We start from the raw sequence: 25,469 nt of genomic DNA on the forward strand, positions 1-25,469 counted from the left end.
TGTTGAGAGACACAAGATTTATTAATAGGAAAATGCACCGAGGAGCCCATGGATGGATTTCAGCCTAGGCTCAGTTTCCCTTTACCAAACCCATGCCTCTCTCCAATGGCAGCAGCTGGCTACCCACGGAGAGATGAGAGCTAAAAGCATTTTGGCCAGTTGGGGGCCCTTGCTCAGGAAATTATGGTCTCCAGGAGAAAGAATTTAGATCAGCATTGTCTGAAATTGGGATATTTCAGCTGAGAGTGAATACAGGCACTTGGGAGGAGTGAAGGGTGTGCCGTGGACACGTTTTGATGGATAAGGGGGCCAATATTGCTAACATGTTTTATGTATGATACTGAATACCTAAGTACAGTAATGCATTTGGTGACCTGAAACTGGGCTGATTTTTGGGGACTGAATGGAAGTTGAAAGGTTTGATGTGGTCTTACTGAGTCTCAGAGGCAGTCTCAGAGCCAAGACTCATAGAAAAAAGGGAAAAAAGGAGGCAGCGGAACCTTAAGAGTGATCAACTGCAGCTTCCCTGAGGACAGAGAAGTACTAGAGAAATGAATGAGACAAACAGTCTCTTCAAAATCAAACATTTTGAGCTGGTACTTGACCCTGGGAAGGATACAAAAAGCTCCTACAAACCATGAAGCGGCGCAGGCTACAGACCTCTACTGACTGCTGAAGGAAGAAACACCAACTCCCTATGTTGTTGCTTGATCAAAGCAGTAATGCAGTGCTTGTTATATCTCTGTGCTCAGCTGTTTTGCCTTAAAAGTGGTAGAATAACAGAATGCTTGGAGGAAATGTTCTACTTGTTATATGTGTTAAAACAAGTAAACCCAATTGGGAGTAAATGGGTCTTGTTCCGTAGGAAGGGAGAGAGGGGAGTAAGGAAATGTCATTGTTGGAATCCCCGTGGGTGCCGCGGACGTACCATGCGGTATTTTGGTGAAATGAACATCACGTTTTCAATGGCTGCGTAGAAGCACAACAGGCAATAGGGACCCCAGCAAATGACCAGCGTCTTCAATGGCAAACCAGTATTAAACTGAAAAACAAGAGCAATACATTCCTTTGTGTTTCCCAACCACGCACCGCAGCAAGCGGATGGGAGCGCCCCTGCGTGACCGTGGTTTGCGTCCAGCAGCGGGCGAGGGTTGGCAGCCAGGATCTGCCAACTCGTTCCTGCTTTGCTGTGCAGGTCGGAGGGGTGCGAGGACAGCTCCCTCTGTGCCGAGGGCTGCCGGGGCAGCAAGCCCCAAAGCCCTGCTCTGGGGAGGGGGGGGTCTGGTGGGGAGAGGCATTGCTCCTGGGCAGCAGTGGCAGAGCCCCTCCTGGCAGAGCAGCTAAATCAGTGGGGGTGTGCTGGACATAGAAGCTGTGGCCAGTTATTGCTGCTGAGGGGGGAGGGCAACGTGTAAATTTAAAAACAGATAAAAAGGAACGATATCTTGCTGACTTCTTAGAGGGTCTTGCAGACAAGTGAACTGTGTGAAGCCGTTCCTACTGCAACAGATGGATGCCGTGGCTTCTGTGTTGTGGTAGTAGGATTCCTGTGCCCTTCAAGCTAGGGCCTTATCCTTGGTGCTCCTGGCTGGCTGTTCCCAAGTGTCTTATAAATATTAATGAATAGGGTAGTGATAATTTAATCCTTACGTTTTCTGCATCGTAACTAGCCTGCACCGCTACAGAATATGGTGGGAAAGAAATCACATGCTATTGTGTAAACTCACTGGAAAAAAAAAAAAAAAGAAAATACTTACAATAACAAACGCTGAGATTTGTTCAAGAAATATGTAGAGGGCACATGTATATATTCCAGACAGCTACAGACCAGTCTGCCTGACTGTCTCTTTGCTGGTATAACATCCCATTTGAGAACCGACCGTCTTTATCGAGCTCAGGGGCCGGGCTGTGCCCGCCAGCCACGCGTAGTGCCCCAGACCGTACAGCCTGCAGCTAAGGAAACAACTCACGGAATCACCACGTTACATTCCCATAAACACGCCATGCCAGAGTGGTTCCTTTGTTTCCAGCTCATAAAGATATCTGAATTTCCTCAGCCAAGTGTAAACACGGCGTGTTTGGGAAGGCCCTTCTCCCCCCACAGGGTGCCCCTGTGTTTCCTTGCAGTGCCGCAGTTCTGGCCGACTTCCTCAGCGATAAGCTAAGAGCCTGTAGCAAAGCAGGGAATAATGATCCTTCTGGAGCAAAGTTTCTCTGGATAAGTATTGATATGCTGTTAGCAAACATTCTGCATGCTGCGTGTTTGGTTTGTGATTAGAGTTGGACCCGTGTTGGTGGAGGGGAATCCTCAGGGTTGCTGGTCCGACCCCTGCTTTGACGGGGAACCGTTTGCAGCACGAGGTCAGGGCAGATGTGACCGGCTGGTCAAATCTTGAAAGCTCTGAGGATGGGGTTTCCACAAACCCTCTGGGTGGCCCCATCCTGTGTTGCGCTACCCTCCTACTCAAGTAGCACCGGGGAGCTGGCACAGAAGCAGCCGAGCCAAAGCCTCTGTGAAAGAAATTGGCTTTCTGGGGACTTTGTCTCTACTGGATGCAGCCCAATTTTGGCGAGGCAGTTGCAGGGGCTCAGGAAGCTTTCTTACCTTATAGTGCCCGCTTTTCTTGAACTTCTGGTGTATAGACTGATAGGCCGTCAGCATGATGAAGCCCGGGATCATGAAATTGAAAATGGACAGAGCAAAAAGGAACGTGATATAGTTTCTGGAAAAGGTGAGGGGGGAAAAAAAAAAAAGAGGTTGTTAATTCCTCTCTAGGGCACCTTTGTAAACTTGCTGTAAATATTCATTAGCTTATTTTTTTAAAATTGCCAAAATCAGTTTTGTCAACATGCTTTAGGTGCAGCGTTGGCTGAAGGTGGGTTAAGCTGTGCCATGCTGCTGCGTGTGGGGTATTGCAGAAAATCACAGCAGATGCTTGGTTTCTAAACCCAAGCATCAGTGCTGGGCTGCATAAAACCAAACCCATTCTTAAAGAGTTTCAAGTCCTAAACCCAGAGCGGATGCACCTTGTAGGTGACTTATTATGAGTAAGGGAGTAGTAGAAACATGAGCGTCAGCCTCTCCCACAGTGGAAGCTGACTTCAGCTCTTCCCACATGCTGCCGTGCCAGCCAAGGCAGCCTTGGGCCATGCCTGCCTTGCCCCAGCAGTAATGATGGGGGATAGCCGTGGGTTTTGGTGTGCTGCCGAGGCCACCCTGGGGGATGGCAGCCTCCACCCTCCCTCCCCTGGGAGCTGGCCCCGGCCCTCACCTGTCCCCTTTGCTGTAGTCCAGGGTGCAGCAGGTTCGGAGGGGTTCGTAGTCGTATTCTCCCCACCCCAGCAAGGGCATCACAGACCAAAAGGCAGCAAACAGCCACGCGAACACCATCATGGAGATGGCCGTGCTCCACTGCAGCTTGCTCCCTGCGGGAAGAGCAAAGGGGATCTCCGTGCCCGGAACGGAGCCGTGGGCCAAAGCTCTCTGGCACTGTGGGGCCAAGCCAAGCGCCCCGGCCCCTGGGCCTCGGGCAGAAACAAGCAGTTGTCTGTGTTTTGTAGCCAGAAGCTGACCTGAGTCTGGAGGAATCAACCTTGCATGGCATTTGAGGGAAGATTTTGGACTTCAGGAAAGGACAAGTTGTACTGTCCCCTTCTGTGTGCTTTACTTAGACAGATGCTGTATCGCTGCTCAGCTTTGTGCCACGCTGGGGATACAGCTGCTGTTATGAACACTATATTTTTGTGTTTTGGGAACATGTTTAAAGGCTGGGATGAGGCAGAGAGTAGAAGGGACCGGGCGATGCAATAAATAGTGTTTGAAGAACCAGAGCCCTGCTGCAGGGCGTGAGCCAGATCAGAAATGTGGCTGCACCCCCTCCCCAGCCCCTGCCTCCTTCCTTCCTGCCCTGCCAGGCCTGCAGGGCACACGCAGATATTAAATATTCCCTCTTCTAAAAGCACTGTTCATCAATATATATACACAACCCGACAGCAGATCTTGTCCTAAAAATACTGCTGGTCGAATTATGTTGCCCTTCAGATCATTGCTTAGCCTGGAACAGGAAATGGGAAGCTCAGCATTAGTAATTGTTTTCTAATTTTATAATAAAAGCGATCGCTTGTGCCTATCTCATCCAGTTCCATAAAATACCGTAGGAATAGGTCAATGAATGAAATGAAAGATTGGAAACTTCAGAAAACGCAGGAAGTATTTCTTCACGGAGAAGGCAGGCAGGCTTCCCTGCTGCTGCAGGACGCTGTGTTCACCTCGCTGCTTGCGTGTAAAAAGGCCTGGATAATTTTGTTATCGAGGCTAATGTCCGTAATCATGCCCATGCCGCCAGCTGCACCAGCAAGGAGCACGGTGACTTCGCTCGCTGCTCCTTTCTAATCAGATCTCCCATTAGGGAGAAGGAGCGATGTAATTTTCACTGAGGTTGGGAGGCGATCTTTTCATCTGCCCTTGTAAGAGCGGCATCGTGACCGCAGGCCAGGAAGATTCAGGCCAGTTCTGCCCTTTCTCAGGAAGGCGAAGGGCTGCGAGGGCCGTACGGGCTGGCGATCCCCAGAAGGCAGCAGCCCCGGGAAGCACCGCAAACTCTACAGTAGCTATTTGGTGTCGTACCGTCCCAATTTATTTTAAAGGAGGATAATAACGTAGGCATGGTAGTGAAATTGCCCTTTTACAGGAATGCTGATTCTACCTCTGTCCTTTTTCTTATCTTCCATAGATTCTTCAGGGAAAAGAGTCAGAGTTTGAATTGCATTAAAAGTCAACTTGGAAAAATTGTTTGGTGCAGCTGTTCAAAAATTAGTTAGGGAAAAAAACAGGTGCCCATCTTGCAATTTAAATAACAAGGAAAAAGTAAAGAAAACCTTTTTTGTTAAATACTCTGTTTTACTATAGTACTTACAAAACAATCTATTGATTCTTTAGTAATTTAAAATATTTTTTTAATAATTACTAATGAGGAATGATTAATAATGACTAATATCTGTCTTTTGTAAGATTCCTACATAGAAGATATACTTTGGCTGCAAAGGTGCAAATGCTGCTTTGTAGTACTGACTCAAGAACAGCGTGGATGAAAAATAAAGGAATAGTTTTTGATTTAGGGGACTAGAAATACAAGTCAAACTTTTTAGTAACTTGTAATTATTCTTAACCTCCCAGTCCAAAGAAGCAATGTAGCCTAAGCTGTGTCTTTCAGAACTGCATCCTATTTAGGTACATGCTCGAACAAGCATGTCAGAGTTGTTCCTCATCCCAGGTTTCCATTTCCATTTGTGTTCTACACAGCGGTTCTTGTAGCTTGGCTTTGCATAACTGTAACTTGAAATTCAATCAGCACAAAGCTTATTACACGAGCTGTCAGGTTTGTTCTGTGTTTTACATATTCTAGCGACTTTTTACGGGCATTATCAAAAGCAGCTGCACTGAAACCTGGATCTGAATTGTGTTTCTTTTAAACCAAGCTCCTGCCAGAAGTAGATTTATTGCTTTGGGAATACAATTTTGTAAGTGGTAAGTCCTCCTGATATTCTGAAAAAACCAAACTAAATCTTGGGCTGTCTCTTGTTTCTCAGGAAGGCCTATAAAATAGTTAATACCAATTATTTTTTGTGGTATCTCATGGCAGAAACTTTGCTCTCTTTCCACCCCATCCTTTTACTTCATGGACTACTGCAATATCTTGAAGGTCTCAAAACATGATGGGCCGTGACTGAGGCACTCTGGTGTCACTGGGTCCTGGCCACACACCGGCACCTTATGGATCTTTGCGTGTAAGGAAAAGAAACCTGCACTGGCAAAACTTGCCCTCAGCTGGTGGGACAGTGTTGGTGACATGCTGAGGTGGAAATCTTGCCTTTCCTGCTGCTGCCTTGCACAAGGAAGCGGGGGAAGCTCTTGCTCTACTGGCTCCCACCGCCTCCGGGGCCGTTCAGGGTGACCCATCTTTTGGTGCCTCGTCTCTCCTCTGGCCCTGTGCGCTCCCAGCTGGGGTGTGTACAGTCAACAAGAAAGTTGTGAGGCCTCCAGCCTAAATGGCTTTCAAATATTTTCTACCAAGAGTGGCTTTAATGAAGATTTCTATGTTTAATTTTTTGACAGGGGAAGTGCAGCCTAGGGGACACCCTAGGGGAAACCTCCCCGTGCTTTTGGCTGGCAGTGCCCTGCCTTGGTTCCCCCTCTCCTGCAGCTGGGAAGGCCCTGGCAGGAGGGAGAGCACAGTGAGATGACGCTTCTCAATTTCCATTAGATTTCTTTTTTTTTCTTTTCCTAATTTTTTGCTTTAAGTTTTGTGCCTTTTCTATGAAAAATGGTGAGAAAAAGCTTATTTTAGTCACTTTTCCACAGGTGTTAGTGAACCCCATTTTATTTTTAGATGTAGAATAAAAGGACCATGCAGTAATGGAGTCTGGCACCAGGCACATCTCGACAGCCTGCGCTTGGAAAGCTCATCTCTGGGGCTGAGTTCCTATGTTCTCTCTCCTCACATCTAAGGAGTCCTGTTTTGGACACTAGAAAAGGAGAGAATCAAAACTTACACAATGAAGATTTTCCTTATGGGTTTGGCCTTTTGCAAAATGAGGATAATGGTAAAATTGTCCTAGTGAAATCAGCTGCCTATTGACCCTCCAGAAAACATTTAATGACACATCAGAAGTAGCTAAAAATAGATGAGTGTAAAATTAAACAAACTTGATGTTATTTTAGTTTTGCCCAGAAAAAAATACTTCCAGTACAAGAACAGAGAAAGAATTGTGCTCCGTTCACGTGGCAAAAACTTCCTCTGAGAGGGCCACGCAAGAGAGCAAGTCGAGAGCAGTTCAGTTGTTCTTGTGCAGAGCAGGCCATTGCTTTACCTTAAATGCATTTTTTTGGCCTGATAAAATTTAATGTAATAGCCATGTAGGTCCTAATTCAGTTAAATGTGTATGTATGGAGTTCAGCATATGCTTGAGGATATAATTCCTAATTAGTGCTGGCAATTTGGACCTATTATGTCTAATCACTCTTGTGCTCTGGCTTTCTCTCCTTGAAAAGCAAGAGGGAAGCTTCTCTTTTCCATACAGTGAAATATTAACACAGGGGATTTTAAATGGCTCTGTAATTGCTTTGGAAGAGACGGAGGTCACTCTTAAACAAAAAAACCCCATCGTTTAAAGATTACTAAAATAGTGATGTCAAAAGCTTAAATTTTAGGAAGTGCTAGATAGTGCATGGAACAACCCTTCTGATTATGCTGTCCAGTTTTTAGTGACATGATCATAAACTATTTCTTCATCTTTAGTCTGTGGGGAATTTTATGAATTTAGATTTTTTTTGAGATTTATAAATTGGTTGAACATTTATCTGATTTTCACAGCAAGAGCGAAAAATGCATCTCTGGCACAGTGGCTACCTTCCAGCTAGATTTCAGGCTGGTGTTCAAAAGGCATTTCTCAAACAAAAGGTCAACAGGATTTCCTAGGATGGAGGGGAAAAAAGTCCCTTTTCCTCATTTGTGCAAATGGGTAAGTTATAACAGCAGATATATTCCAGAACAGTATGGCTTCCAGACTTCATGGCATGCATCACTTAAAATTGGCAAAGCTTGTCAAAGACTAAAATGCTGAAAGTCTTATAAAGGAAAATATGTATCAGTCATACGTAAATTAGTTGTTGGTATCTACTTCATCTGTGAAAAGCACTGGTCACTGGTGCTCACAAGTCTTCATTTTTTGGTAGGAATAAGCAAGCTGTACTGTGTAACAGCTTTTGTGCATATTATTAGAAAAAGGTCTTTAAAATTAATTTAATAAAGGGATTTTTTTTTTACTCCATTAATTTTTTGCTGTGGTTCTCCATGGTCATAAAGCTGTCTTGGCAACTCAGTGAAAATGCAAGATCTGTATAAACATTGGCATTTTGTCAGGGAAGGCTGATGCAGGTGCAAGACTAGATGAAGGGAGTGTGGCAGGGCGGCTGCACTAAGTGTGACAGGAGGGAGGGACGTGCTCCTAATTTGACAGAGCTGACGCCTGCAACTGAAGTAAATGCAAATGCTACTTTGCTAATCTTTGAATACTGATATAACCACCTAGATTTCCTTGAATGTCAAGGATTAGATAAAACTCACTGCAATTCTGCTCCTTGAAATTAAATGCTGCTGTGAAATCCCTGCTGATTTTGTTCATCTTTTCTCTCGTAATATTGAGAAAAGTACTGACATGTATCACTTCAGGTTTTCCATTCCCCCTTAATTCTTGAATGCAAGTGTAAAATCTTCCAGACTTTTTTCTTTCCTTGTAAAACTGTAACTGTATGCTGTGGTTATGAAAGGAAAAGCACTGGCCAGGATCCTTCCCCTCTCCATAACCTGCTGACAGCGGCACGCTACCCTCTCCAAAACGAACCGTGCGTTAGATCAAAATGCCTTCAGCAAAGACGTCTCCGTGGTAGGTGGCTGCCTGCTTTCAGACCACTGACCCCTGGGCTGTCCACCAGCCCGATCCCAGCTCCAGTGGGACCTCCCAGGCTGCTGCTGCCTTCCTCCCTTGCCATAGGAAGAACATAATTTGGGACATTTTCCTCATTTGAATGGCCAGGGAGGGAGAACTAACAATGTCTACCTTACCATAAAATGTCATCTTCTGTCCTGAATGCTTGGCTGTTGATAGACGGCTTCCTCAGAGTTTACCCTTTCCTCCTTTACTAACATAAAACTGCTTCTGTTTGCTCCTTTCCCCCCTAATGATCAAATTTTGAAATACAATAATCTGTTATCTCATCTTGCTAGTGATTGACAGTCAAACCCTTCAGACTCCCCTGCCTTTTCTCCTCTCATTGCATACTTTGAGGCTACAGATTTCTGCAGTTCTCTCCTCCTTGCTGTGAAAATAGCATCTCACAGGCCCCGAAGCCACATTAGGGGATGAAAAGAGTTGCCCAGCGTGGTTGCCTGGGAAGAAGAAAGCAAGAGGAGGAAGAGTAAAATGTCTTGCAACACTAACTTCTCTGTCTTGTGTGGTGGTTGTGCTATTTTCTTCCACATGCCAATTAATACCAACCTGTTTTCAGATGAGTGACACGTCTAGTTACCAATACGCTTTAAAGGCTTTGTCACTGAGGGTTGCATTTACTTCCAATTTTAAAAACTTGGTTAATTTTCAGGATGTGGGTGAACATATTTGTGTTCTTAGCATTCAGAATTGCTGAAAAGTCCTATTTTCTCTTATCCTAATAATAATCTCTCATTCTCAACAGCTCTTTTTTCCTCAGAAATATGGATAGTGGATAATCAAGGATCAAGCTGAGGAATGCCATGACAAAGGTTTTCTTGGAAACTGTTATGACATAACAAAAACATTGGGGATGATGTCATTGAGTCTGGAAGGAGTACCAGTTCCCGGGGAATGAAGATAAAAAGCTGATAGCTTTGTTTTTTAAGCACAGGTGTTTTGTACCTTCTGTACAGGCATGCAACCCGCACCAGTGTCAACAGGAGTTTAATGTATGGATTGAGAGCACAGTACAGCCTGTAGGCTTGGCATATCAGATCTGTGAATTACGACTTAATCTTCCTCGCAATCAGCATGTGAAGGATGAAGCTAGAAGAGGCTGGTTTTACTGGAATAGCTGTAGAGCATGAGACTTTAAAACCTTCTGGGTGTCTGGTTTTGTTTTTGTTTTGTTGTTCAAAATGTTCGGTAATAGCAGCAATGTTTGGCCATCAGTAAGTAACAATTTGAGCAAAGTAAAGAAGCTTGTGCCCTTAGGGTCTCTCTGCCTGCGCTCTTAATGTAGCGTGCTCTTGACTGGAGGAGTGCGTGACACGAAAGCATTGAAGTCAATGTTGCAGAGAGTAAAATGTCTTTCCAAAGGCATACTTATTTTCAGATTCTCTCCCTTGGAAAATACAGATGCTGCTCCTCTAGCCCCAAACACATTTCAGTGTCCAAAGGGTATTGGTATGGATTTCGCTTGCAGCCTGCATTATTTGAAGCCTTTGTCTGGATGTGAAGAAAAAAACCCATTTCCTTGCCTGAGCCGAATTCTTGACAAAAGTCGCAGAACAAAAATTTGGCAACCTTTCTACCCTCAATGGGATCATCGGATTGAACGTGTTCGCTGTGTGCTTTGGGTGTGTTTTACCACTTTCCACTTTAATCGTGCGGAGGCCGTGCCTGAAAGGCTGCTTGGATGCAAGTGGCAGAGGGGACTGAAGCGCTGCAGCTCAGCAGGTCCTGCCCCAGCCAGCTTTTACACTTTCCTTTAGAAAAGAGGTTTGTGAAGTGGTCTAAGCAACCTGTGCTTTAGCACAGGAAAAGGAGGGCTGTGTTTGTCTATCAGCATTGCCAAATGGACACAAAATTTTGGGGAACGGCGTGGTCATGTGGGGTGCTCTGGACTCCTCACTCCTCTGGCTTTAGCAGAAAACTGCACAAACGCTGCAGATTTGCGTGGCAGGACCTCATCTATTTCTCCAGGTGGCAGAGCTCCCACACAACTCCAGAAATGGCCAAGTAGCGCAGATTAGGGCACTCCTAGCATTATGGAGTGCTAAGAAGTCCTTTCAGAAGTAGTTTGTCTTTCATGTTGTGTCACTTTCCCTTTTCCTAATGAGGGCCATGAGATTGTACACCCTGTGTTTGTCACTCAGGCCTTTCCTAATAACATTTGAAAACATTGGCTACTTAGAAGTAAACTGGAGAGGGAAGTGGGGACTGACAGGTACTAAGCTGCCGCATTTACGGTGAGAGTTGGTGTTCAGGGAGAAGTGAGGCCCTGTCAAAGTACCCACAGAGTACCCACAAGACAAGTCTGTCTTATCAGACAAAAGCAAACATCATCCCTGTGCCACCGTGTTCACGAGAAAGCAGGGTTTGTTTTACAGCAGATGATAATGCCCCTTGCTGTGTTTCCCAACTTCTGTGCCCAGGCAATACTGTCATTCCCTGCTTCTCCCCACCCGCGGCGGTGGCTGGAGCACAGCTGGAGTCTCAGCACAAGTCCTAGCAGTCTCAGCAGACACCAAATCCAACTCAGCACCCTAATTCAGCCAAATTTCCGCTCGTGTTACATGAACGCACAAATCTGGTACTGCCAAAATTTGGGAGGTAGTTCTGTGATAAAAGATGGAGCGTTTCCATCTCTATAAATCCATATATTTGATAACCCTGTCAATTTCTATTTCTGACCTAAATCAAAAATAGGCTTTCATAAGTCCACAAAAAAAGGGCAAATTTATTTTCCTGGGTTGATCTCCCTGTCTAATATTAGATTTCCATTAAATTCAGCTAAGGTGTCAGAGCTAGTTAAAAACTAAATTGCAAGAAAAAACCCCCAAAATGGCCTTCATTAAGAGAAGAAAAATAACATATTCCTCCTCTTATCAGTACTTAAAAATAGCTCTGCCACTCGTATTGAAACTTGCAGATAATTTGTTCCTTGCTTGGGAACAAGTGTACTGAGTTCCAGTCTTCATGAGGGGGCTTGGAACGTAGCAGAGACCCTACCGATGGCTCTTGCACTCCAAGGTGCCCACGTGCCGCACAACGGGGCTGCCGAGCTCTGGCTGCCCGGTCGTGCCTCTGCAGAAGTGTTTTGCTGTGGGCTCTGTTCCAGCTGCTGTGTCTGCAGAGGCAGCTCTCTAACTATGCGAAATTTGTCTGTAATTAGTAAACTCTGCATGGGCATGAAGATCTATTTGGTACACAGCAGGGTGCTGGATGGAAGCCCAAGGTGCATAGATTTTTCTTCAATATGAGGAGCTGGGTTCTGTTTGGGACATTGAAGATTACTTATGGAGAAGGTGAAAGCATGGCAAGAGGGTCAGGACTTGGATGTGATCTGGAAGAGGACATATCTCCTGAAGGTGGCTGGTTAGTCCCCCCTGTGTGGCAAGAGATCCTTTGGAGAGATTGTTTATATTTGCTCGATCTCTAGTGTGTGAGATAAATAAACTTACATGTAAGATACACAGATAAAAAATAATATTCTCTGAAATCTAAGCAAGCTGCCTTATCGCAGGATCTGGGTAAGGTTGCCAGGCAAATCGTAGCCCTTACTTGTACAGTAGTGATGATACCGGTCCCAGGCAACTGCGGCGCTGGAGCTAATGCTGGCTAGTGCTGTCAAGAAGCCCTGGAATCCATGGATTTGACAGCCGTCAGAGCCGTAGGGCCAGTATCTGTCAACAAACAAAGAATATGTTAAGAAAATTATAGAAAAAGGTGAAGACATGTTTGGAAATTGCATTAACAGAGAGGGTAAAATGATAGCCTGTGCATGTGCTTTCTAAGTCTGAGAAACATTGGGAAAGCTGTTACCGTGGTTGCCTTTAGGTGTTTGCCAGCATTTATCTTGCTGTGATGTCTGATATAGTACAACAGCTATTTTTACTCTTAATATGGAGAAGAAAATATAACTCTGCACTTATATATTGGAAAGTTTTTTTTTTTTTAATTTGAAATCTACATTTAATCCAATTATCCATATCCCCAAAGTTTGCACCCACTGGGAGCAGGCAATTTGTCAACATGTGAAAGTAGGAAATTAGTAATAACCTTTTGGGAAGTCAGTGTTCACTATGCAACACAGTACAAAAGCTCACAACAGATAAAACCACTCCTAATAGTAAGACCAAGACCTCCAAATATCTTTGCAGACATAGAATGAAAAGAACCGTGAGATGGTCTCATGTAGCAGACATCTGCTGACCTGTGCCTTTGATAGCCTGGTCACCCATGGCAAGGAGCTATGGCTTTTTTTCTTTCTGTGTTCATCTAACCTGACTCTTATGCTCATAAAGCTGGCTGCGAGGTGGAAATCTCCTTTCTCATCTGTTTACAGAACACCAGTGTAATTTATTTGGAGACTCTCCCTGGAAGTCCCTTTGAACTGATTTCTTGGGAGGCCGGGAAACTTCTCCTCCCATTTAAAGGGAAAGGTCCTGCAATTGTGAAAACCAAGCTCATTTTGATGTGTTGACCTTAGCTTCCCAACTCCAGTTCAGTAAAGGCATCTTTACTGACTTCAGTAAGACATAAGTGTCTGAAACAAGTAACCTATACAGGAGGTAAGATAGCATTGAATAAGGCCTCATTGGAGCTTATTCTTGACGTGTCAATTTTCAAAAAAATGTTTCTATATCCATTAAGAGAGATATCGTCATGTTCTGTCCTTTACTAAAGGCATTTCCAGGGTTTAAAAATATGCTGTTTAGGTGGAATTATTCATTAGCTATTTTATAGGGTGGGGGGTTTTTTTTTGAGTATGCTTTGCTTGTGATTTGTTTGTTGTAATTATTCACTGAAATGCTTGATATTGTTTCTGTCCTCTGACTAAATGATTGACATGTGTGAAAATGTGGAAAATCAAATGTGTCATAACTGATGTGAACCCCCTGCTAACAGATCTGCATTTTCATTTTCCACAAACTTGTCTAATAAGTGCTTTAATGAAAAGATTCATAAAAAAACAGAAAGACTTGTAGTTAAATTTGGGGTCAGTCTAGAGGTTTAGTCAAATGAAAATGTACTGCTATTTTGATATTCAGGTAGCTTCTACTATAACTGCTGGTAAAGCTGCCTGGTTATAGGTTTTCTATAAGCAGTCTTATAAACTGTCAGGGATTATATGCAGTAAAGTCTGCTTTTTTACTTGCCTGATAGAACTGTATGGAGCTTCATTTTGCTATTTCAGACTGAGGGAATGAGAAGGTTGGTTAGGTGGTATGCTAGAAAGAGAGTCATTACATTAATTTGACCTCTTAGAACTTAAACTGTTAATTTTCATGTGGTTCTTCTAAGCACCCTTTAGGAAAAAGAAGATATACCTTAGGAAGCTGGAAAAGGCAGCGATGAATGCGTTGATGCAGATCCCGCAGTCGGCCAGTGCAATGCTGAGAACCAGCAGATTGCTGGGTGTTCGGAGTTCTTTGATTTTTCGGAAAGAAATAATTGTCAAGCCATTCAGGCAGAAACCAAGCAGGGCTGAAACACAGAATTGTTTGGCGTGATGCAACTGGAAATGGCGAATATCTGCAATGGTACTGCTGGTTTCTTTAATAAGAGAGCAAGAAGTACTGTGGGAAGTTATGCACAGGGAATATATCTGGCGTTCGCAGCCTGCACGCGAGTTACAAAGACTTTCAGGAGAGAAGGCGCAGGCGACAGCTGAGGCCACTGCTTCAAACTGCATCAGGGGGATGGCCACTCATGTGGGGCAGAGATGGTTTAATCTTTGTAATCCTGCCTTTTGTTTTAATAGAGAAATGTGATTGCTAGACTCCATCCGGGGACATGTGGGTCAGGGCGAGGGGGATGAGAGGAAGAAGCTTCCGTGGGGCTGACAGCCAGCACGTGGTGCCAGTGTGCCTGTCTCCAGGCCTGTCTTTGGTAGGGAAACGGGTTGTGTTTAATATCGGTGGCAACGTCCTTTTGGATTTAAGCATAGAAATCCCTCAGCCGTATTTCAGTCAGCCTGCCTCCCTTTGGGCTTCTGCCTAAGGTTAACCTAGGCAGTGCTTGAATCACACCAGCTCAATCTTGTTACTGCCCTTCGTCAACAGACTATACATGGAAAGGAATAATCTAATTATAAAAAGTAGTCACTGATAGATTTAAAAAAATGAGTTAATGTTGATCCTGAGAGAGGAGCATCCAGGCAGCCCCAGCTGCTCCCCCAGCCCAGAGCTGTGCTGTCGTGGTTTAACCCGGCTGGCAACTCAGTACCACGCAGCCACTCGCTCACTCCCCCCCCCATCCCATTGAGCCACCCTGAAACTCATTCTTCACTGGTTTAATCTCAAGCTTTGTCCTTTTTGAGATGACCTGAATTATTTTAGCTCTGATGAGGCTCTGACTCAACATCCCATCTTTAAGTCTCAGTTAGATGAGAGGCAGTATGTCGTCTTCTTTGTATTCCTCTTGGAAAGAGAAATGGTGTAGTGCAGAAAAAACCCCATATCCCCTAATTCCATAAAGTAGTGTAGTCACGCTCATCGTCTTAATTCTGCAGTTACATAAGATGGGTGATTTTGCCTAGTCAGAAGCCCTGCTCCTGCCTTACTTGCATTAATGGCTGATGGCATAACCATAGTAACGGCTGATGTGTCTTCCATTACACAGCATATAACAAAATATTTCCAGGAGAAATAACATGGAACCATTCAAGATCTGCTGCTCTTACTTCCTCCCCGCCAGCGTGCCTCGTGCTCACAGGGTAACACTGCTGCCAACTCTCCCAAATGCAGTCAAGCCTTTATAAGAGGTATGTTGTGACTATATTAGAATAGAGCTTAAAAGTTACTAACGTATCAACTTTTTTCTATTTTTCTCCTGTTTTTGGAAGCTCCAGGCTTCACCCCACTGCGCTTTCTTGAAGGCCAGTGTGAGTGTATAAATAGGCAACTTACTAAATTAAAAAATAGCTTTGAGTTTTCATTCTTAGAACAGCAAGTGTGTCCAGTTAATAAAGTGAATGCAAGATTTTCCTCTTTCCCCAGCACTTTTTTTGCAAACTGCACTTAGAAGCTGCAGCAAAAAGAGGTCTTCACTGCCTTTTTCTGAGTCTCTGAGAAAGTGAAATAATCTTTAATTATTTAGTTTGATCTTTTAAGTTAGACGACAAGGAGAAAGTAGTATTGCCAATCTGCTGGGTGTGTTCTGCCTAAAGCCCTATAGAAAATACTTGTGTTTAGTAAAACATCAATGTGTTAGACCACATCTGGTTCTAAGAGGAGGTTACCAGCAGGTCCTTTGCTTGGGCTTCAGCAGCTGAGTGTCCCCAGCAGGCTGCAGCCCTCGGCGCGGGTGGGCAGCTGGGGGCCGGCAGGGCCGTGGTGCCACGGATCCCTGGCAGGACCCTGGCTGTTGGGCTCTGCCATCACCCAATGGTGTCCCTGTCCTGCTAGTCCTTGCCCCTCAGTAACCAAGTGCAAAGTCATGCCGGGACCTGCCAGGCCCTGCAGATGGCTTAAAGCTGTTGGTTAGCTTTAGCCCTGAATGGCCAGCTTTAGCCCTGAACTCTCTGTTTAGGCAGTAGCTCGCCCCTGGGCCAGTAGTAGAAGCTGCTTCTTCTTTCTCTCTCTTCCAAGGAAGAGTTTCTGACACGGCTCTTCCAGCTTTCTTTTGCAGGCAGGTATGATGCTGCCTTCCAGCTGATCTCGCCCACAAGGAGAGGGTGAGCATCCTCCTTTCTCCCATTCTCCACGTTCATGGGGTGAGCTGATGAACATTTATCCCATTCTGATGGTGCTTACAGCTCCTCCTCTGCTGTTGGGCCTCATGATCCCTGCGTCCCCAGCTGAGCAGCACTATGCAGGGATGGGGTCCCAGGCCCTGAACAGGATGTAGCTCAGAAGAGAAGCCAGTGACTGACACTGGCATAATCCTAGCTATAAGCTTGTCCTTTGCCAGCTGCCAGGTAGGTAAAAAATTCACGGTTTTGTTGCAGTCTCTCAACAAAGTGGCACATGCCTTAAGAAAAGCCCACACTGGCTAAATTAAATGAATACGGTCTCCTACCTCAAATTTTGCTTCTTAACTCTGTGAGAGCTTTTTAATCTCATGAAAGTATATGTCTTTTTGTTGCTTTTACCCAGCAGCCATTAATTGCAGTGCTACTGGTGCAATCTGGATGCGTGCTAACAGTTAACAGGCTATTTTGGACCTATCGTCGTTGGTTGTCAGACTGCCATCACAGCCCACAAACCAAGCAGCCCAGTTTTATTGAGAGATCATCAGTCATTTCAACATCCTTCCCCCAAGGAAGACAAAATTGCCTTTAAAAGTCAACAACAAAATCTTACTTCCCAGATTCTCCATAAGAAAGCGAAGTAGCAAGTACGTCCCTGCCATAGGGCAGCTATGTATAAAAAGCAGATCTTCACTGCCAACAGCTTGGGGCTCGTCCTGATGTACTCACCAGAAGTACTAGTGATGTAGCCACAGTAACCACGGTGGGGCTGGGTCAGCTGCTGTTTGCTTCAATTTTCCTTCCCCCTTCCACCAGGAATAATAGGGGCAAAAATCTTACTGCTGCTGAGGTCCCGCAGGGAGCTTACCTTCTACCAGCAGGGCCGTGCCGATGGCAAACACCTCTAATTCAGTGAAGCCTTCAGGGAGAGGGTATGCAGTGACCATACTTGCGATAAAAATGCCAACAGATTTAACCTCTGCCCTCTGTTATAGCTGTAGGGCTGCCTTTTCTCCGATCCCCCTTCTTCCACTAGCCCAAGGCTTCTTAAAGGAGCAGTTCACGTGCAGACACATGCTCGTTATTATATAAAAGCTTTGGGGTTTTTACTCCCCCCACTACAATCCCCGCAAGAATGTCATTAATGATGAGACTAGCACCAACCCGCACTCCCCCTTCCCCTGCAAATCGTATTTCAGACACCAGCAAAATGAAAGCATTCATTGCAATTACAACAAGTTCTTTGTAGAGACAAGATTAAGAACCCTGTCCAGTTAATTCTGCAACACTGGAAAAGAATTAAAGGTTGTGGAACGAAGGAAACATGCAATATATAATTGGGGAGTGACCTGAAAAACAAAGGGGCACTCATCAAGTTGGTAATTAGGGGAAAAGTATCAACCAAGAATTTCTGCAGCATATAGGTCTTCCCCTCACCCCTTTTTTTTAGAAACCAGCTGGTGTCTTTTTCTGGCAGTGGCTATTCTGTATATTAACATATCTCTTCTTCATATCCGAGATTTAAGTTAAGGTACACACTGGCACAGCCTGATTAAAGGCAAACACAAATTACTCATTTTGGGCCCCAGATGTACAAGGACATACATGAGTTGCCCAGCAGTGAGTGCTCACAGGAATTACCTTACTGTCCTTCTGGAGATGTTTGAGGGCTGGGGTCCTGGTGCAGGGTGGCTCTGGAGGATGCGCAATGTGCAGCTTGCCTAGCCTCCAGATCCTTACCTGCCGGCCAACTTCCCCCTACGAGCAAACCCCACGATGGATCCGAGATGTGCATGAACCCTTGTCATTTCCCAGCAGGGTCAACCATTTTTCTTTCACTTCTTGTCCTGCTGATTGATCAACTAACTCTTCTGGAATTTGAATGCCTGGATCCTGCAGAACAGAAGACAGCAGCTTTCAGAGTCCAGGTGAAACAAATGGTACTTTTTTAGCTATACAACTATTATTTATGTTATTTTCAATGCCTGCCCATTAGAATTGGGCAACTTGGCCACACTTCTCAATTTTTAACCTACATTTAGAATAGCAATAGCTATGATAACTACTAGATGGGGTTGTTTTCTTTAAATGGTACTTTATTCCACCCTTTATTGTGCATATCTTTCCTTTTTCTTCACTTCCCTTTCCTTACTGCTTTTCCACAGACTTACCTATTGCCCTAACAACAAGGTGCCACTAGTGCAATAGTTGCTACTTTGACACATAACTTTCTTCATCCTCATAATCCTACCGCAAAATGGGAGCAAAACCGGAGCTGAAGCACAAGGGATATTGGCTTCCCCCAGCTCAGGTCCCACACTGTGCTGATCTGGCTTTTGGTTGATGGAGGTGTCAGGCAGAGTGAATTTGCTCCAGACACGGCCAGAGCTTGTTCATGGTTCTCCTGACTACACAGTGGAGACACATTCACAGTCAGGGGTCTTGGTTGAGGACAGTGGTGGATTTTTTGCAATTTTCCTGAAATCCATGCTTGCAGGCTGTCATGCCCAGGAGAACTGATCGGAGCTTCAAGGCTGTTGTGAAACCATCTTGCTGTGTTTGTGACTTCTGGCATTCAGTTTACAGCTGGTTTTGATGTAGGTAATTGCCTTGATGGATATGCTCTTGGATTTTGAAGTAGGATTCAGAAGGGCATGATATTTGTTAGGCTATACAGATGTTTGGTTTAAGCAGAGCAAAATTACATGGCACAACATAAATCCACTGCTACGTTTTTTCTTTCACTCACCTACATGTCTTGATGACAAAGAAGGTGACAGCTCTGCCTCCTAGCAGGGCAAATGACTGATCTAAGCCTGTGTTTTAATAGTGATCCATTGTGCGTTCTTGCAAAAAATTAGTGCTAGATCTTGTAAATGTGCTGTAAATCTTTTTAGTGTGATTGTCTTGAAAATAGATGGCTCATTGTAATGCTTGTCAACATAAAGCGGCACAGCTCTTCCAGACTAGGGATGAAGGACATGGATATTGTGTGAACTGCCCTCAGGAGGGCTGTCAGGTGCTTTTGGTTGCCTGCCACTGTATTTCACCCTCAGTCCCAAGCAAACCTCTCAAAACAGTGTTACACTGCTGGAATTTCTTGCGGTGTGTATCAAAGTCTGTGGTGTGGACTTTGCTCATTCCAAGGCTGTTTTTTCCATGAAAGTAGGCTACTACCCCAACCCCTTTGGATTTAGCAGATCTTTATTAGAATGAATATTGTGAACTTGTTGGCAGCTTTTCTTCAAGTGTCAAATTTCCATGTCTAAACCTTATTTACTTTATCAGCGCTGAGTCTAACACAAGTCAGTCACAGGCAAGTTTTCAGTGGTGGTTCAGTGTCTGACTCAAGTGCAATTGGTATCAACAGAAAACATTACGCATCAGGCTCTCAACAGCTATTTTTGATGCTGTGTTAAGATGACTTTCTAATAGTTCATTGGGATAGTACGGAATGATGTATGGTCCAATATGGCTGCAATATTCAGTTAGTTATAAAGGGTTTTCTTCAAGCCAATAAATGTGTAAATGTGGGAATAAATTATTGAGTTTGATAGAATCTACTAACGATAGTTTTTTCCAGTTGGTAAAACAAAGCTGTGTTTGTTTCCTTTCCCTCCTTTTTATGTAAGATATAACCTCACATCGTGTATTCATGTGAAGTCAATGAAAACGTGAAAAGGATAACAAGTTTGCCAAAGACATTTAATAACTCCGTAAATTATGAAGGTTTTTGTCATCCCTTTCTACTTTATGTACTCTTTCAATAGCTACTTGCTGTTTCCAAATTCAGTGGAAAAGGTCTTTCACTCAACCTGATGTTGTCTTCCGACTTCATATTTTGAATTCCCACTGATCTCCTCTCCACATCAATAAAACATCCATTTCATTTTACCTTCTCACTTAAGAATATTTTACCGGTTGCTAATCTGTTTGCAAGGAACACACAGAAAAAAGATCTGATAGGTTCTTGCCAGATGTCCCCATGGATTTCATAAGACTGCATGGATTCAGTGGGAGCATATTAATCTTTGAAAATATACATTGATACAAGCACAACAAAAAAAAAGTTGCAGTGCAACGATAACAGAGCTCTCATGTACTCTGAATTTTCTCCAAGCAATCAATCCAGATTACTGACATACTTTTTTATATTGACAGCAAGAACTTTGCTAAATTGATGTATTACAGTTCCTCTGCCTTCCTAATCCTGTCTTCTGATTCAGGTTTAGCCAAATCGTCTTTGACTTTTTATATTCAAAAACACCTTTAAATGATGAACTGCAGCATTTCGGCAGAAGTAGGCTGGGAATACAGCCCCACAGGACTTCAGTTTGATATCACAGAGATGAGTGGTGACCTTGGTCCCCACAGGAAATCAAAGAAAAGAAACCAGAAAGTGTGTTTTCTGGAGATCTTTTAGTTGCATTTGTGTAAATTTATTTTGATTTGGAAGTGGTGATTGGGATTACGCCCCAGTCCATAAATAGGCACCTGGCATTGTCCATGGGTGGGATGATGCCAGGGACAAGCCTGCAGAGCGGTATGTGGACAGGCATCAGCCCTTTGGACCAGCCTGAGGCCACATAGCAACCATTCTGCTCCACAGCCTGGCAGCCCAACACGCTCTGCAATCTGACGTTCTCTGCAGCTGCCCCAGAGCTGTTTGGAGGAAGAAGTAGTGGTGAAGGCCTGGGAGTGGGCTAGGAGGCTTGGGAGAGGCAGGAGCCATGCTTTTGGGGGGTGAGCACGGCAGCCCCAGGACCAGTAGGGAGGACACGAGGGTCATCAGAGTGGGGTTTGTGATCTCTGCGGACGGGCCAGGGGCAGGGGGTGGGATGTGCTGCCTGTGTGGGGCAAGGCAGAGGAAGGGGCTTGCTTGCAAGTGCAGAGAGCCAAGATCAGGCATAATATCCAGGGAAAGCTCCTCGGCCATGCTGAGCCAAAACGACAGATCTGTAAATTCAGCGGGAAGTAAGAAAGCAGGAGGGCATCCTCAGAGTCAGAGCCAGAGTGGTGCTGTGCAAAAAACCCTTCAGAAGAGGATGCAGCTCCCTCATCTCCTCCCCAGGGGTCACGTGTTAACCCTGTGCCTGTCTACACAAGGATGCAATGCTGCCTGGATCCAGAGGGTCATTCGCTGCCGTGCCGTGGTCTCTGCACTGCACAGGACCCGGCTGGGCTGGGGCTGGCTTTTCTGCACTGCACTGCACTTCAGGCATTGAAGAGATGAAACTTGCTGCAGAGTTAAGAAGCATCACCTTTCCTTCCTACTGCTTGAGTTGCCTCTCTAGAGGCAGGTAGCTTAATTCATAGTAAATTGAATACATATTTGATAAATATATGTATATTGACTCAGGCTAGAAAATTACTCAAGTTACTAGAACCTTAATTGCATCCTAGACTTCTTAGTCTTTGCTGGATACACCAATCATGATTGCTATCAAATATGTGTAATTGTTGCCTTGATCTGTTACCTGTCTCTCAAAATGGATTTAGACACCTATAAATAACAAGTTTTGCTTTCAGTTAGCCTACTAAGTTTAGGGTCACATACATATTCACTATATAATGACATATGCTATCTCTGCTGAATAGCAGCATATTTCAGGACTTTGGAAGAGAAGGCAGTCCTACAGAATATAGGATATGCCTGATACTGTTTAGTTTGCCCTGCAGTGTTCAGGCCTTCCCACAACATGCAGAAGAATAACTCTTTCAGGAATTACAGTTCAAAGACCAGTACCCGGTTCTCAAAGGAAACTCTACTTTCAAGAGGGGCTTTAGTTGTATTAAGACAGGATTTGCACACCAGCTCTCCTTCAGTTTACTATTGCTCCTGTAAAGAAGCACCATGACTCTCTCTGAACTATTCCTCAATGAGTCTATGCTACTGACCATGTATGTAAATGAACTTCTAGGCCAGGTATGCCAAAAACATCTCATTTTTCCTGTCACGCTGATATTGTTTGTCTTGCTTGTCTTAGTAGTCTTCTACCAGTGTCTCTGATTTCCCCAAACTTTCTGCTGATACTTCCCTCATAAACATCACTTAAGCCTGAATTCTGCACAGCTTTCTTTGACTTCAGGATATGATCTGTGTTTACACTGAGAGGGATTCATCACCTGTAAATTTTTCCATCTAAAAGCCAACTGTGCTAATTACCTCGTCTAAGCTAGGCTTTCTCTGCTGTTACCAGAGGGAATGGGCAGCTCCCAAGCATCACCTGTCCTAGGGCAGGACCAGTTGTGCTCTGTAGCCACCTCTCCCTCTACACTGGCTGTTGAGAGAGCCCAGATGGATGCCCGCCTTTCAGGTGGCTATATTAAGGAGCAGTCCAATCATTTGTGCCAGAACATAAAAGATTTGAGGCTTTCCACTTCTTTTGAAGCTTGGGGTTAAATACAGTCATTGCCTGCTCTGCTCTTCTTTAGGCTTCTGTCTTCTGATGGCTCCTATGGAAACCCGACCGAATACACAATAGATGTATCAAGGCCTCTTGTATTATCCGAGTGCCCTTTTTAGTGCACATTAGGGACAATCAACAGAACTATTTATAAACCACACCTGTGCATCCACCAGGGCTTCCCCCCACATTTCCATAAAATAAATGTTGCTTTTTTTTTTTTTTAAAGATTGCCTAATTGATTTGGCTTCTGCTATCCAATCCTTTGAGCTCAGCATAATGAGCAATTTCTTCAAGCTGAGTTGCCTTTTATAATAGAGTGGAATGAGACTTGTAAAAACTACATTATGTTATCTCACAAAACTAAATTAATCGTGATGAAGGCAAAGCCTTCAGTTGTGGTTTTGTTGTCATCTCTAATGTGAGAAAGTTGCTGAATTATTGTTTGTTTTGTAGCTAGCTAATGAAGGAGGGGAGGAGTTTTCATAATGTGCCATTTCAAAATGATAGTTCCATCAGGAACTTTAGCCCTGGTAATTTTTTTTCTTTTTACAGAAAAAACCCCAATCAGTTCCTGAACAGAATCTTTGGTAGGGGCTCTTTTATTCAGCTTTCAGGAACTTTAGCCCTGGTAATTTTTTTTTCTTTTTACAGAAAAACCCCCAATCAGTTCCTGAACAGAATCTTTGGTAGGCAGAATCTCACCATATAGTGGAAGTCTTGATCAGGAGATTGCTTTTCAGACAGACAAAATACACGAACCGCATGTTACGTAGGTGTCTTGCAGGTAATCTACCGAGATGGAAAAAGAGAGAAAGCCCAGGAAACAAATTGTTTTGCTTATGATCCTCCAGCGAAATGAAGTAACCTGTAAAAGACTTTACATGAGACTTTGAAGCAAATATAAATGGTAATTTTAAAACTTTAATGGATGCATTTACTTAATAAGGTAGAAATACCTAGAATTGTTGAGGTTAAAACACAGACACTGAGGAGTAAACTATCAAGAAAACATGAGAAGCTTGGTATTTTTTTCCCAATATATTGGGATCCCAATGATAGATGATTAAACTCTCCCCAGATGCCAGGACCTTCCAAGGACCTTGCACACTCCTTCGCTTCTGTGGGAATTCCTTAGGGAAAGCTCTAACCAAAACATCTCATTACACATTTCTTGCAGGCTACAAGCACGTGTGTTACCTCCTGCTGCTGCCCTTGGAGCCTGCCCCTTTCTTCTGGTCTGAGTGGGACCGTAGGACTGCTTTTGCCCTAGCAAAGATCCTCTGAAGTAAAATGAGTTTCTCTGAAGATGGGTCTCCATGGGTTTAATATTACTGCATCTGCAGGCAGACAGGACAGGGAAGTAAGTGCTTAGAAGAAGCTCCTGACCATCATAGGCTTCCCTCAGCTTCCCAGTTTTATTTCTCACTCTTATCTTGGTAAGAAAAGGTCATCAAAATTAGGCCAGTTATATATCTTCAGGGGCTGAACAAATGAAGGATGAGCTGTAAAGCAAACCAGAAGGACCAAAGTATGGCACTTTTCCTTTTTGCCCTTCTGTGGGTCAGTAGGACAGTTGTGGGGATGAGAGGCTGCCTGAGGCATGCCCTCATTTTCTGCTGTTACCTCCCCAAACTTCCCCCTCTCTTACTTCACAAATAATCATATTTGAAAAAAAAAAAAAGTATATAATGAAGCATTTAGTCCAAGAATAATCAGAATAAAAATAAGAATAATTACACAGGCAATGGAATTGTCCTATTAAGACCCCACCACATGCATATATATACATACATTGCATCACTGAAGATGATAGATTGAGAGGAGCTTATTGCTCCGAGAAAAATAATGTTAAGAAAATACAATACACCAGGACAAAAGCTTTCATTTTCCCTTCCTACCTTTTATCCCTTCTTCTATTTTCTTCTTTTTTTTTTTTTTTTCTATTTTTCTTGGTCCCTGTGTGTAAGACTTGACTTGCAGCTTCCAAGAAGTTTACCAGAACCGCCACAAGGGCGTATACTCAGCCTGCGAAATCTTGAGGCTGTAGGCAGGTAAATCAGAATAGGAAAGCTGGTGATTATCAGACTGGAGGAGGGCAGAGGGTTGCTGTGTGAAACATTATGCTCCATCTGCATGCAGGAGCCAGATAAACAGCGCCGGAAGTTTAATTCTTCTTGCATGCCTGAGGAAGCAAAATAAAACAGTCACTGTTTCCTAAGCAGAGGTGACTCTGCAGGGCTTAGGCTAATACTATTAAGGTCCAAATGAGAAAAGGTTGTTGCTGTCAGCAATACCACTGCATGACCCCCTCTGTCATGCAGCTGAGGATGCTAAGCCCAAAGTTAGCTGATTTTGTTAGACTGTAGGAACCTTACTGGATTTTAGGGAATGAAGGTGCAATAGAGAAGAGGGGCTAGGAATATAAACTTAAATTTTTTTTTACCCATTTAAAATTGACGTGTCAGATATGATTATGGTATGTCCAGTCATCACAATGGACTACAGTAGACTGGTATGTTGTTGTGGCATCTCAGAGAAGAATAGTGTTTTTTTCTGTAAGAATGATGCTGCTGGCCATTACATTTATGCTGTTCTAGGTGTATGTTTTGGTAACTCTATGGGTGTGTGCACGTCTGTACAGACACATAAATACTTCTCCAATCTTACTCACTGCATATTTGGTTTCCTTCTTTAGAAGACTTGTAAAAATTCCCCTTTGGTTACTATTCTGATCAGAAATCAGTCAAGAGATTATGGCTAGCAGAGCACATATACTAATTTTTCTATTCAGGGTAACTTAAGATTTAAATCTAGATGTTTTTATATATATATCTATACATATTTATGTTTATATGTACAAGTCCATGATA

At 43.9% G+C, this 25,469-nt stretch overlaps 1 protein-coding gene across 1 annotated transcript in view; it reads right to left on the reverse strand.

Moving 5' to 3' along the window:
* The window catches only part of RGR (retinal G protein coupled receptor), a 17,418-nt gene extending 282 nt beyond the window's left edge, over positions 1–17,136 (reverse strand). Inside the window, exons 1-7 of the mRNA XM_009635128.2 lie at positions 17,058–17,136; positions 13,827–13,983; positions 12,058–12,179; positions 3,273–3,426; positions 2,606–2,723; positions 925–1,042; positions 99–115 (exon numbers count right to left, since the gene is read on the reverse strand). Coding sequence (XP_009633423.1) covers positions 99–115; positions 925–1,042; positions 2,606–2,723; positions 3,273–3,426; positions 12,058–12,179; positions 13,827–13,983; positions 17,058–17,136 — 765 coding nt within the window. The remainder of the gene's footprint in view (positions 1–98; positions 116–924; positions 1,043–2,605; positions 2,724–3,272; positions 3,427–12,057; positions 12,180–13,826; positions 13,984–17,057) is intronic.
* Between the last annotated feature and the right edge of the window lie 8,333 nt (positions 17,137–25,469).

The sequence above is a fragment of the Egretta garzetta genome, unplaced genomic scaffold, assembly GCF_000687185.1.
Source record: "Egretta garzetta isolate BGI_Z169 unplaced genomic scaffold, ASM68718v1 scaffold280, whole genome shotgun sequence".
Lineage (NCBI taxonomy): Eukaryota > Metazoa > Chordata > Aves > Pelecaniformes > Ardeidae > Egretta > Egretta garzetta.